Source organism: Crocodylus porosus, unplaced genomic scaffold (genome assembly GCF_001723895.1).
Source record: "Crocodylus porosus isolate Cpor-Errol unplaced genomic scaffold, CroPor_comp1, whole genome shotgun sequence".
In the NCBI taxonomy this organism is placed as follows: Eukaryota; Metazoa; Chordata; order Crocodylia; family Crocodylidae; genus Crocodylus; species Crocodylus porosus.
This window is the reverse complement of record NW_017728913.1, coordinates 6,114,404-6,128,873: the sequence shown is the minus strand read 5'-3', so window position 1 is coordinate 6,128,873 and position 14,470 is coordinate 6,114,404. Positions and strand designations below refer to the sequence as shown.

The window sequence follows — 14,470 nt, the reverse complement described above, 5'->3', positions numbered from 1 at the left end:
GCATGGGGTAGGTGGGCTGGAGCCGGGGCTGCGCTGGGCTCTTCTCGGCGGGGGCTGGGCTCAGCATGGGCTGCAGTGCTGAGGGGGCTACAGAGCGGGCTGCAGTCACCCCAAATTTCGATGTAGCCTCCCCATACTCCCTTCCTAGCACTGCCGCTGCCTGCCTCAAGCCCAGCCCTGGCTCAATGCCTGCTTCCACCCAAGCACCAGGAAGAGCCGAGGCTGCGGTGGTGCTGGGAGGGGGACTATGGGGAGGCTACAATGAAATTTGGGGTGGCTACAGCCCACTCCCAGCACCGCTGCCGCCCACCCTGAGCCCAGCTCCCGCTGAGAAGAGCCCGGAGCAGCCCCAGCTGCTGCCCAACCCCCGCGCGTGGATGAGCCGTGGCCCAGTCCTGTGCTGGGCCTCACCCTGGCTGGGCAGTGCCAGTGCGTGCCCCTGTCCCCTCCCTCCTTTACGGTGGGAGACGTTGATCTGCTGTCCCACGACCCTTCCCCCCCCAACTCCTTTTCCACCACAACAGACTTACCAGCTGCATGCTGGAAATAGGATTGGTATTGGGCAATAAAAAATGGGCTATCGGTATTCGCCCCCAAAATCTCTGTTGGTGCACCCCTAGGTTTTGGAGTATTTTTTTTAAGGTTGATTTCATGGGAAATTGCTGCCAATGCAGTAGTTCTTGGTGATTGGGGACAATGCTGTTTTTCATGGATTTTTTGGAAACCATGAAACCAAATTAAGTAGCTGTCTAGTTATAGCCTCTAGTATCCTAAATGAGAGTAGATTAATAATTTTCTATTTTAAGTCAAAAAGGAATGTTTTATGCCAGGGTTGGGAGTAGCTAGAGGGGCATTGAACCCCATTTTCCACCCCATTTCCCCCCCCCAAAACTTGAATGGTGCCTTAGAAATGCTTTCTTGTCTCTGATGCATTACTGATTCCACCTCCCCCCCACTCCCAGTGTTGTTCCATTCATTCAGGTTCTTGAAGACAGTAATGCTGTTGGAGATACTTGTTTGCTTTGTACGTGCTCTCTTGTAAAGAATAAAAATAAAAATAAATAAATAAATAAATAAACATAAAAAGGGCATGGGTTAAAAGTTTGTTTTGACATTTTTTTTCCCTGTATGACCTGGGAGACATCCAAAAAGAATTATGTTATATTGTTGGTAGTTCAAGGAGTTAAAACCTCTTTTTTTTTTCTTTGTATGATCTGTGCAGTACAATGTATTTTCTGTATCCTGCTTTTTCAGGTGCGCTTAGATCACAATGGAAAACTTTATAATGCCCATATCCAAGAAGTTTGCTCTGAGAATGGACCTGTTGTTGTATTTGTGGAAGAGCTTGGAGCAAAGTAAGTCAACATTTTCATGTATAAATTTGCTATGTAGAATTTAACTAAGGCATCTGGCCCCTCTTCATTGTTTAACACCATCTGCTTGACCATTTTTATGAAGCACTGGATCAAGAAAAGAACTTGATGCATTTCAAGAACAACTGAAACTGTCTTTGAACATATCTGTTACAAAAATGTGGATTTCCTTTTCTTTCTCCTGCACTATCCACACACTACCACAGGAGGCATTCTATAGTAACTGTATTTTTTTATCCTTTAAAAACTCAAATTGGAATGTTTTCTGTATAAATGCCACACCTAAATAGAACAGTACTGTCAGAATTTGGTAGTACTTCTGTAATTAGATGCTACAACTCCAACTTTCTGTGTTAAAAGTGCTGTGAAAGGGAATACCATTCTAATATAATAGCTGATCAGCTCTTTTCTTTTTCTGACTTCATGCAGAAAGAGCTGTGCACTGAACAAACTAAAAATCATCTCTTCACATTATATCTCGCAGTGACCTAATCACTCAGATCTGGTGAACCATGTCATAGATAGGGTTGCAGGTGCTGGAACTCATTTTCTTTTGCTTGCTCACACAGAACAATTTCTGTCACATGGCAGGGATTAAAAGAGTTGTTAAGGGAACTCTCTCCAGCTATAACGTTTGGGAAAAGGCACCCAGACAGGAAACATCTTGCTCATGGTGTGGAAAGCAAAGATAAGATTCTGGGTAACTGATAACCTGTAGAATTGTACCTTACATTGCAAATTTTGTTATAGAATTCCTTTTGTGTGTCAACAGGTACATGGAATAACATGTAGTTCACCTTGACTAGTTATAATCTAGCTGAATGTCTTGGCTTTGAGTAGTTTAAATGGCTACTTTCAGTTCATACTGTCATCCTAGATTAAAAAATGATAAACAGAAAATGAAGCGACTGAATGCTACATTTGTCCATATCAGTGAATCTGTTGTAGTGCTCTGGTGAATTTACAGAGTTTGCTGCTTTACGTAATATCATTAATAGATTTAGAGGGAAAAGCCCCGTCACTTCCCAATCAAACATAAGTACTTCACCTTTGTTCATATATCTCTAACAAGTGCTAATGAGCAGATATTTTTCTTTATTTTTTCTGTTTAAAGTGAAAAGGGACAAAAGGTAAAGTCACTAATCAGATTATTGAAATATTCTTACAATCCTTTTGCTTTCCCTCTTTGTCCTGAGGACGTCCCAATATCTATTTGTGTAAAATCTAATAAGCTATTTTCCCTCCTTTTTATAAAGAATATAAAAAGGGATATTTTTATTGTCAGATACTGTCTTTGAATTTAATTTTTGTGTACTTTGAACAAATTGTCGAAAACTGGTTAAGTTGGAGTCTTACTGCTGTGCCTGAGACTAAAAAAATAATAATTCTTACTGTTTTACAGCCTTTTATGATTAAATTCATGCATTGGGTAGAACATGAAGAACAAAGAACTTAACATAATTCTCCCAGAAACAGAAAAAGATCCATCTGTCATAGTGAACATCTGGTACTAATTATCCAAAACCCAGTGCAGTTTTACAGAACTCTCTCACTTCTTTTTTTTCTTCCCTTCACCCTCCTCTCCTCTCCTCTCCTCTCCTCTCCTCTCCTCTCCTTGCAGGCATTCTGTGTCACTGAAGAGCCTTAAACCTCTTCCACAAGCATCCCCCATGGAGGCCTGGAACACTGTGTCAGGGAAGAAGATAAAAAAGTTCCCTCCAACTTGTGGTCAGAATGTTCAGCCTGGTAGGAGTCTCTTCTCCCCTTCTTCAATTTCAGAAACTGCGTCAAGCGGGTGGTTCTGTCGCTAGTAGTTGTGAGAAATCTTGCATGGTGTTTTTGCCTTTGTCAGATGCAGACTGCAGAGGGCCAAAGAATCAAAATAAGCCCATAAAAACCCAGTCAGTTCTACCTCCTCGACTTCAGCATGCTGTGGGAACCAGACAGCATCAGTTCTCAAATTCTGGGCCACAGTCTCAGCAGACCTCTACAGAGCAGAAAACTCTGGGCTCCCGGAGTCCTTCCCAGGCTGTAAGGTAAAAACTACCAATCAGTCTGTTACCTGGAGCTTTGGTAGTTCTCATGGGTCATAAGTAGCCAGCTAGCCACGAAAGCTTATTTCTTGTGTGTCCCAACTGGTGTCTTGCAACTGCAAACTGATACTTATTTGAAGAATATTTTTCTTTAGACCCATCTTAAAATTGCCGTCCTTACAACTCCATTACTGTCTTCCTATTTGGTAGCATTGCATCTGGGAGTATCTTTCATGAGTCTGCCCTGCTTGTAGGGGAAGATGATTAAGACTGCTGTTCTGGCAAGTATTCATATGTTGAGCAGCACTCAAGGCTTTGTATCACTATCTCATCAGTCTGCAGCTGGGGTAGTGGGGGGGGAGTTGGGCCAGGCCCATGAGGTGAGAGGGCTCCTTTCTGCTCCACCCCAGCTCCAGCCAGGCCAAGCTGAGCTGGCAGCTACTGCTCTCAAGAGGTCCAGACAAGGGGGTGGAGAAAGAGAGTCTCCTCTTGCTTTGCGGGCCTGGCCTATCTGCCCTTAATACCTGAGTCGAGGTAGCTGGGAGGGGCCCCGCAAGGCGAGGGGACTCTCACCCTCCCTGCCACCTCCAGCTCCAGCCAGGTCAAGCCCAGCTGACAGCTCCTTCCTTCCCTTCCCTCCCCTGCTGAGGGAAACCTGCAGAGTGCAAAAAATTAACCCTGGAGAGAACCCAAGTCTTCTAAGGCGCTCTGCTTTATAGTACCCTCATCTAATACCTCATTTGAGGAGGGTTAATTTTTTGCGCCATCTTAAAAGTGCTTTGCAGCCATGCACGTGCGTTACATCATGGCTGTAGAGTGCTTTCAGAGGCCTGATCACTCAAAAAATGTATCTTGTGTAAGTACCTGTTAAAGGGAAAGCCACTAGCAAAAAGAACCAAAACACTTCAGCCAACTGAAATGCTAATTTTCCTTCACAGAAAAAAATTCCTATCATCCTTGGATGCCAACCAACTACTTATACTTGTTCATGATGTGAATACTGTTCTTGATTACAATATGGGGAAATTGGCTAAGAAAGCTAAATTACATGGTTTTTAAGAGCACAGAAGTTTCTTGACTTTTATTGAGCTTGTCCTGAAATTCAGATTAAATGTTAACTTGAGCAAAAAATGCTTTTGTTATGTGTTTTGTTTGAAATACATTTAATTAGTAGTTACTTATTTCTCCCAGTAAATTATGCCCCTCCTTTTATATTAGAACAGTAGGATGTGCACTAGCATGTTAAATAGAGAGAGGGAACACCTCTTCTTGTTTAAAAGAGCAAATGACTATGGTTCAAAATGCTGTCTTAGTCTTTCCAGACGTTACTAAAATGGAGTATGTTGTAGATGGAATATTCTTATTCTATGCATTTATTTATTTGTTTATTTTTACCCTGCTAATCCTGATGCATATAGATAGGCATATAGACCTGTATGATTAGTGCCATAAATTTTTTTTTGCTCTCATTTCTCCAAAAATTCTTAATTTTGGTGTAGTGCTTGGTTTAAATACTTGCGCTAGGTAACTGATTTCTTTGAAAAGACATTTCTTCTTTTTCCTTCCACTTCTCCACAGAAAAGCAGACCGTGAGAGAACTGAAGACTTGGATTATGCTAGCAGAGATTGTAACTACTTTGGCCTGTCTCCAGAGGAACGTAGAGAAAAACAGGCTATAGAAGAATCTCGTTCACTTTATGAGATTCAACAGAGGGATGAGCAGGCTTTTCCTGCCTTATCTGTATGTATGCTTCCTTGCTTATTTTAAAGACACCTTATTAACCATGTAATGATGGCTACTTATCTGTGAATTTAATATTTTGGTAGTTTTAAAGCCCTGGTTTTGTGAACTTCTCTCATTACACATTTCAAAAGTTAAAGATGTTACTTCACATCTCTTCTACAGAAAGCTGAATAAGTAAATATAATTCTGTAGATTTATGTAGTTAGATTAAGATGCATTATAGTTTTTCCACACTCAGATTACTGATGAGCATTGTGATATACGGTGCATTCAGTCTTACCTGGTTTGAATGAAGGGAGGCTGTCTACTTCCTATACAATTTTTGTCATTCCCTCATACAGCTGAGCCACAGAAAATGTTCTGCTTGGTGTCTTCTGTTATGTAGAGGTAGGGTTAGGATTTGCTGTGAAGCACAGTTGTTTTTCTGAAAAGAGGCTTTCCAGACTGCCAACTGTAAAAACCATCTGATTTGAAAACTGTTTGGATTTGAAATCAAGCAGGGCTCTAACTTTGTTGTCATCAGTAAAGAAAATTCTTCTGGCTGAATTCTGCTCTCGTTTACACCTTTGCAACCCAGTTATTTTCAGTGGAGTTATATAAGTTTAATTGAAGACAGAATTTAGTCCTTTGTTTAAAACTATTCTATTGATGCCTAAGCCAGAATTGTATCCAATACCTTCTCCCATAGCTTGTCTTATGTTAGTTCTGCAAAGTAGGTTTTTATACAGAGTGAGTGTCTTTTGAGAGAAGAAGCTAGGTAATAAGCTGCTTTCTTTAAATGGATATCATTCTGAAAAGTGACTTCTATTTTCAGTCAGACAGAAAACAGAAATACAGGCAGCCCCTGCTTAATGCTGTTTCACTTAGCGCTATAGCGCTCATTTTAAATTGATACCTGATTTACCTTAGCACTCAGTGAATTTCGTTATAATGCTCATGGTCAACATCATGGGTCATTAAAAACAATTGCAGTCACCATCATGGGTCATCAAATACTTTTGGTTTCGCTTAACACTCAGTTTTTCAGGAACCAATTAAGAGCGCTAAACAGAGGTTGCCTGTAAGGGAGGTATTTGAACTGAAGTATCAACAGATGTATCATGGTTAGGAGACTGGTGCTTGAGAGAGATCTTGCACGTCTTTGTGGAGATGACTTACTTTCTAAGCAAGGGGGTCTGATTTTGTTCTGCTTTAAGCACTTCAGTGGTGTTAATCTTCCATTACATACATGTAAGTGAGTGAAGAATCAGGACTTAAGACCACCTTCTGGAACTTCCTAGGGAAGGATTAGATTGGAGGCAGTCACTGTTTCTGGACTGCAAGGCTAGTTCTGTAATGCCACTGGTCACATAATAGAGGAACTTGATGTTTTTGGAGTGGAAAATTCTAATTTTGAAAGTAGAACAAAGCCTCAGGTTTTGTTCATGTGGACTAATTATACAAGCTCTTCATTCTGACATGAGATCCCCTGGTCCATCCTTAAAAGTTCACCCTACCTAAGTTCATTACCTGCCTAGCATATTTGGAATACTAAAGCTGCTGCTTTTCTCTGCCTTTTGCTGATGACAGACTTCTTTCATAGAAACATAACAAGGTTATGTGAGGAAATGGTGTTCTATAAATTCTTATGACCGGTACTTTATATAAATCTGAATTTTTTTTTTGCTTTTTCCCATCTCTGCAGAATCAATCTGCTACACAGACTGCTGATACTTTCAACCAGAAAAAGTTCCCAATTGTCAGTGAGGGAAGAAACAGCAAGTGGGGATCAGATGTAGAAGAGCGGACGGATAAAGGTAGCAGCAGTAAAGATGAAGTTTTTATGTATCATTTCAAACAAACAAGGAAACAAACACCCCATATATTTTGAGTCAACCAGGGTGGGATTTTCAAAGTTGGCAAGGTGCCTAAACAGTAATTTATATACCCAAGTAAGTATAATAAGGGTAATTTTGACATTAGAGACTGAGTCAAATACATTGTGTTTTGTGCTTTGGACATGGGTGTATGTTTTCCTGGTTTATAGATAGATTATGGCTATGAGCTAGATACCTCTTGTAAAACTTTCATACCATCTAGGAGGGCACACAACAGGATGTAAACGCTGAAAGCTAGCCTATCTAGGACTACAAGAGTGATTAGGTGCTGAATTCTACTAAAATTAGTATCAGGTCAGTATTGCAATAGCTGACAATACAGAAAAGTTAAAGAAATTTGCTGTTATGGAGCCTTCTAAGACAAAAAAGGGGTAAAAGCTTTTAGTGTAAAATAATTTTTTAACTAACAAGAGTAAGAGGGTGCAGAAAGTTGGTGGGTAAATATTCATGAGGGAGAATTGCAAAAGAGATTTTTTTTTTTGAAATTTAAAAAGTGCCAGAAAGGAGGCTATAAGACGTATTTTTCTGTTTCCTCTGCCTGTTCATACATCTGCTAGGTATTTCTTGGAGAGAGAATGGGGAAACTAAGCTCTGCGTTTTGGGGATGGAATTAATTTTGTGGTGGCGAGTTTTTGGTAAATGCAGCTGCCAGTCTTCTCTTTCAGCTCTGGTAGTCTCATTATATTTAAACTCTGAATATGTCCCCAGGTTTCATCTTTGTTACTTCATGTTTGGGTTCCTTCCTATATGTGACACTAACTATGAAGAAGGGTACTTTATAGGGGTGTACTGATAAAAATTTACTGATATGCAGCCCAGCAGCTTGGAGAGCAGCATTGGGCTGATAAGTCTGTTGGGGCGTGGGGAGGGCAGATTGAGGCCCTGGAGCCACGGGCAGCTTGTCTGGGAGGTGGGGATTGGGGGGCGCATTCCCACTGCTGCGCACACCCCCAGGGGAGAAATGAGGGGCATGAGCCCCCTGGATCTGTGTGGGGTGAGGGTGGGTTGCTTGCTTGGGGACAGGGTCAGTGCTGGCCTCTTCCTGGCAAGGACCTGGGCTAGGGCTGTGCTTGGGGCAGACAGCAGTGGCACTGGGAGGAGGGGTATGGGGTGTGCTATGGCAAATTTTGGGGTGGCTGTAGTGCACCCTGCCCCCATAGGGAAGAGGCTGGTGCTAGCCCTAGCCCCGAGCATGCAGCGGCAGCCTACCCTTGCCCCGTGCACAGATCCAGAGGGCACCCCCCCGCCCCCGATGGTGTGCACAGCTGCAGGAGTCGCCCTACACCCCCCGGACAAGCCATTCTGTCCTGCACCCCGCCCCGGCTGGGTAACTCCTGCCCCAGCCCCACTTCCTCGCTTAGTGCGGGGGCCTCAGTCTGCCCCCCCACACCCCTTCCTCTCCACAGAATTACTAGCTGGATGCACTACGATTGTGCTGGGGAAGGGCTGAGTTTCCTTTCACAGCATGATCTTAGGGCTGGGGAGGCGAACTGAGTGATCGGGCTCAGTTCCCTTTTCCCAGCTCCCTGGTCTCAGGTGGCAGCACCCAGCTTCCCTCCCTCATCTGGCAGGCAGATTGGGGCCCACCACCCTGGGAGGACTGGCACAGCCCCCGCAGCCCTCCCAAGGTTGCAGACCCCCATCTTCCTGCTGAATGAGAGAGGCTATATTGAGCTTCCCCGTTAGAGCCGATGGGCGAAATGTCGAAACAGCATCACTGTTTTGATGAAATGAAAAAGAACAGCAGTTTTAAATTGAAACAAAATTTGAAACAAAAGGCTGTTCTGTCAAAACCTTGAAATGCAAGTCGAAACTGAATGGTTCTATTTTGCACGGTCCTACCTACCACCTATCCCCTAGCTGGAATGTCTTTCATGATATGTTCCATAAAGCTGACCTTTATTCTTTTTCATTCGCATCCTTCCCCGACTCCCTTTTGCTGTGATGCCCCTAAGGAATGAGCCAACAAATATATCTATATGGACTTTACTACGCCATTATGTGTATAAGACTTTGCATATTTGCACTGCACATATCCCTTCCTTTGCTAGCCCTTTGCTTTTTGTTACCACCCTTCATTGCATTACGTCTGAAATTTTGTACGTAAGCTGTCTGTAGAAACCAATTGTGTTTTCATATTAATATCTTGAGATTCCTGTCACAGTTCTGGGATTTGATTATGGATAGCCTGCTTTTTTTTTAAATACGTTGTATAGTAGTTAATTAGGTTTTATAGCATAGAGTATCACTTAAGTATGGCTGGAGAGGTGGATTTGTGGTTGATCAGAAATGGTTGCCTGGCCACACCCTAGACTAGACAGGCTTCTCTCACACTTCTGTTATGGACTGGCAGGCTTCCATCAAAGCTTCTCATATGGTAGATTATATCAAGACAATTTTTCTCTATACACTAATGCTTTAGGAATTAGGTCAAGTTTAAACCTTCTGTCTAGAATGCTTCAGAAATTGTAACCATTAAAGCTTTGTTTTACCTTTTTGTTATGTAAAGATACTGTTTTTGTCAGAAAATACGGAATTGATGAAATGTAAATCTTTTTATAAATGTATCTGCTTTGCTAAAACTATTTTTGACACCTTCTCTGGTCTAGTTCTGGTATAATTAAGATTATAGAGACCACAAGCTTTTGTAAACCCATGTTCACGAAATATTGTGCTTGCTCTATCTTGTTTAGTTAGTCTATAAAGATCAGGGGCAGGCAATTATTTTGGGCAGAGGGCCACTTACTGAGTTTTGGCAAGCCATTGAGGGCTGTGTGACAGGCAGCCAGGGACAGATAAATATTAATTTTCTAAATTTTGGGGGGGGCCCATGGGCTGGATAGAATGGCCTGGCGGGCCACATCTGGCTCGTGGGCTGCATTTTCATAGAATCAAAGAAGTCGGGTTGGAGGGGACCTTGTAGATCTTCAAGTCCAACCTCCTGCCAGGGCAGGAGAAAAGACTGGACTCAAATGAGTCCAGCCAGGTAGTCATCAAGCCTCTTCTTAAAGACCCCCAGGGTAGGAGCCAGCACCACTTCCCTAGGAAGTTGGTTCCAGCTCCTAGCCGCCCTAACTATGAAGTAGTTCTTGCGGATGTCTAATTTAAATCTACTCTCTAATAACTTGTGTCCATTGTTCCTTGTCATGCCAGGGGGTGCTAGGGGAAACAGCGTTTCCCCTAAACCCTTCTGGTCCCCCCTAGTGAGTTTATAGACAGTCAACAAGTCCCCCCTCAGCCTTCTCTTGTGAAGGATGAACAGGTTTAGGTCCCGTAGTCTCTCATTGTAGGGTCTGCTCTGTTGTCCCCGGATCATGCGGGTGGCCCTCCTTCAGACTAACGCTGAAGATCCCCTGCCTTCAGACTAACACTGTTAAATTACCTTGTTCTAGTCTAAACCAGAGAGGGGGAAGAGGCCTCCTAAAATGGCTAGTAGGGCTTGATAGTTAGAGCACTTCCTTGGTATGTGGGAGACCAAGGTTTACATTCCCAGTGTACTTGGTGGTCAGTGTTTTTATGCCTTTTGTCTCTTAAAAGAGACTTGGAAAAGTTTTGGCCCAATACGGAATGAAAACAAATTCTGAACTTCAGCATTTTTTATGAAGCAGAATTCTTGTTTTCCAGTTGGCTCTTTTTATTTTAGTTGTGTCTTCTTGCCCTTGATTTACAAAGCGTTACTGATTTGAAGTGACATAGGCTGGAAGATCATGATGTGTGGGATGATTTAACTTTGGAAAGACAAACTTGTATTGGCTGAAGCTGTGAAGGTGATGAATGGTGTAATTCTGCATTTACTAGATCATGTCTTTTGGTATTACAGACTCCGAATCCAGGCAGATGCACTTAAATCAGAAGCTTGAGCCAAATTCATCTGAGGTAATTTAAAATAAACAAAACAATCGTATTTTTAAGTTGTTTTCTTTCTCTGGAAAGTGCATTAAAACATGGGCTAAAGCAATAAGCTGAAAGGGAACTGCATTCGTTGCTGCTGCTTTCGAACTTTTGGTGGATAAGACTTGAGGCGTGTCTGATTCTCAGTTCCTGGATCCTCTACCTATTGGTTGTTCTGGAATCGGAATGTCTGGCGATCTAGGCTACCAGAGCACTTCTGATACCAGGTCTCATTGCTAGTGCAAACCATGTGTTTGTTGTATGATTTACTGTCCAACCAGTAATTTATGCTGTTATGCTAGCATCTTTTGATCTTGTAGCTTGAATAGATCTAGAATTGATTGTCTTTAGTTCTGCTGTTAATGGTCTGTCCACAGACATCAGGTTACATAAATATACTGGTATATGGTGGTAGCTCACCTTTTTCCATTTTGTGTATTTAAAATGTTTCGATGCTTGTTTGTATAAAAACAAACAAACAAACAAACAAAATCAGAATAGGTCTGACTCTTCCTTATTTTTAACTTTGTTCTAGAGGAATGGTGGAGATGACAGATATCCAGAAGCATCACCTCCTTTAGAACAAGCAAAGACACAACCTCTGTCTCCAGCAGAACAAGTAAGAAAAGTTTGTCTAGCCTCTGGGATTTTCATTAAATTGGTCCAAGGCAAAGTGTATCTATCCTCGTCATCACAGCCATGTGCAATGAAGATCTATTATTAATAAATATTTGCATTCCAGTAACATTCAGATCCCCCAATTTATTATTTAGAGCACATCATGATAAATAATAATACATGGTTTCCGTTCCCAAAACTTTAGAATTTAATTTTAGGTTTACTACTCTGAGTGGCTGGGTGAGGGGTTAATTCACATTGAATATGTTAAGTGAATATATTTAAACCTTTTTCTTTTCCCCCCCACCTATACCTTTTATTTCATACCTTGTCTAGGAAATTAGCAGTATTGTTTAAATGTGTATTTTGGTAGGACTCACAAGCTCCAAGGCTGCTGCTGTTTTCTGATTTTCTAGTATTCTAGCAGTCTCATATATGGTGAATATCTAATTAGCACTGTTTTGCTTCATTTAGACACAATGGCTTTTCTTTTTTGAGATTGTGGGGGAAATAGTTTAGTGATTATGGAAGTTGGTAGATTGATGATTCTGGAGACAGACTCCCTGTTTAACCAGAAGTATGAGTACATCCTGGATAGTGTTGGTGCAAGCTTTTTTTTTTTTCCACATAGGCATGCTCATATGCCTTAAACTAGTGGTGCTTAACTTTTTTGCCCAGCAGGCTGAATGGCCAGTGCCTGGTCTGTCTATAGGTCAAATCTGGCTGGTGGTCTTGATCTAGGATCTGGGGGCAGGGAGGGTGGTGTGCAATGGGGCCTCAGTCTGGCCGTGTGAAGGATGTGATGGGGCTACTTTGGCTCTGACCTGGCTGTGCAGTTTTGGAATTTGGCAGGGGAAGAGGTGACAGTATTATTGCCACTGCTCCTCCACGTCCAAATTTCTTGACCTGTGGGGAGCCGTATGGGCTAGATGCCATGGCTCTGCCGGCTGCGTTTTGTCCATGGGCTTGGAGGGTTAAGCACCTCTGCCTTAAAGTAACTTTGGAGGGAGAGCTTCGTGTAAGACCAATACTGGCTGCAAAATAAGGGTTCTCCTCTCTTGTATGTAGTCGTTTGAGATAATGTTACTATAAGGTGTTCCTGTATTGGGTCAGTCACCTGTGTACCTCAAATTGTCAAATGTTTGTGGATAGAATTTAGGTGGTTGTTCCAAATGTCATCAGTGAACTCCACTAACTTCCCATTATCTCTCTAATTTTATAGAGACTAACAGAACACTTACCATGTGTAAATCCAGCTGCCTCTCCCGTCTTCTCTGAGGTGCATTTGCCTCCCACAGTGCCTTCTCTTCCAGCCATTGTGCCAGCTTGGCCAAATGAGCCAACAACTTATGGGCCAACAGGTTTGAAGGAAAAATATTTAGAATTATGAAATAGGCTCAATCTTGTACTGTATTAAATCTACACTGATAAATTGGGATGTGAAATGATTTGCGACTGGCTCTGGACAGCACTTTGAAAAATTGATAACCTAAGGGAATTAGATACTTAGCTCCCTTAGGCTTTGCTTGAAAGGCTCACATTCTTGTTTTATAAATATGTGTCATTGCTAATTAAAACCGTTTGTATGACCTTTTCATTCTTAAGGGGTGAAAAAAGTTTTTTTTTAATTTTAATTCCAGACTGGGTCATTTAGAGATTGAGCTCTAAGATTCAAATATCTCTGGTCTCCTCCTATAAGTGTGTGTGTGTGTGTGTGTGTGTGTGGGGGGGGGGGGGGTGTTAAATAATTGAAATGATGGGTTTTCTTTTTTTTAGAAAAGACTTTTCCACTTTGAAGGTTGTTTTGCCTAAATTTGCCTTCACTCAATTTCATTTTTTTAATGTAGAGCTATTTCCTTATCATCAAAAATATTACTCTTTATATTCTTGATCCTTTGCTTTCTCTAGCTCTTGTTAATGTCCTTCACCCAAGTTAGATGTTTGTTTCTTTGATGTTTTCCTTTGTCTAGGTATTCCAGGCCAAATGCCTGTTTCGCCATTGATGCCGCCTCCGACAACGGGGCCCGACTCCGTTGTATCCCAGGCTCAGGTAACATCTGCTCCAGTTGCCGGAGTTCCTGTGTCTGTACAAGCGGTTAACCAGCCTTTAATGCCTTTGCCTCAGACGCTGAATCCTTATCAGGACCCACTGTACCCTGGATTCCCTTTTAATGAAAAGGGAGAGAGAGCCATTGCACCACCTTACTCCCTATGTAGTACTGGAGATGATCTGCCTAAGGGTAAGAAACACTTTTTATATAATTTTAGATCTTGCTCTTTCTTTTCTGCCCCCACCATGGACACAACACAACATCTGGATGAAATAGAATGGAAGGAGTTCCTTAATATATTGGTTGATTTATGTCAACCATTTTAATAATTGTTGTGTTAGAACTTTATTTCTTTTTTAAATAATTTGTGTGCATCCTTAGCTTTCATTGCCAATGTGTAAATTATTTCAAGTGATGACAATCCTATTGTGAACCTTTTCATGGTTATTTGCGACATCAGTTTCACCAAATTTCTGATCATATGCAGTTTTATATTTTTTAGAGATTTCTTTGACCAGACATCTGTCCCCTTTTACAACAGTGAAAGTAGCAAATGGAATTTCATGTTACTTTAATAACAATTTTGAAGCTTGCTCAGCAATTTCTTTTTTGGCTTGGGAAAATGTTGTGGCATTCTCAGAAGAAAACAAGTTCATAGAGAACATACTGTGCCTGCTTGCATAGAGAGTCGTTTAGTGAACATTCTCTGCTAATCCAGAAACTGGGAAGTAGTTCTATTAAAACTGAAATTTAAAACTGCAGTAGAGTTCCCAATCACTTGCATCAGTCCCAAGGAAGTCAAACTATCAGGCTGCAGTAGTGGTTTAAATGCTGAAATTGAAATTGTCCAATGCAACTTAGCTGAAAACCACCAAAGATGAGA

The 14,470-nt window shown here is 41.7% G+C and overlaps 1 protein-coding gene across 3 annotated transcripts in view; it reads left to right on the top strand.

The window, feature by feature from the left end:
• The window catches only part of OTUD4 (OTU deubiquitinase 4), a 67,724-nt gene that overhangs the window by 34,136 nt on the left and 19,118 nt on the right, over nucleotides 1-14,470 (top strand). For 2 of the 3 annotated variants that reach the window (XM_019534421.1, XM_019534419.1), the window contains exons 11-19: nucleotides 1,255-1,355; nucleotides 2,995-3,119; nucleotides 3,226-3,409; nucleotides 4,985-5,147; nucleotides 6,835-6,946; nucleotides 10,848-10,903; nucleotides 11,454-11,537; nucleotides 12,759-12,897; nucleotides 13,507-13,776. In XM_019534421.1, coding sequence (XP_019389966.1) covers nucleotides 1,255-1,355; nucleotides 2,995-3,119; nucleotides 3,226-3,409; nucleotides 4,985-5,147; nucleotides 6,835-6,946; nucleotides 10,848-10,903; nucleotides 11,454-11,537; nucleotides 12,759-12,897; nucleotides 13,507-13,776 — 1,234 coding nt within the window. The remainder of the gene's footprint in view (nucleotides 1-1,254; nucleotides 1,356-2,994; nucleotides 3,120-3,225; nucleotides 3,410-4,984; nucleotides 5,148-6,834; nucleotides 6,947-10,847; nucleotides 10,904-11,453; nucleotides 11,538-12,758; nucleotides 12,898-13,506; nucleotides 13,777-14,470) is intronic. The other variant, XM_019534420.1, reaches the window with a different exon arrangement.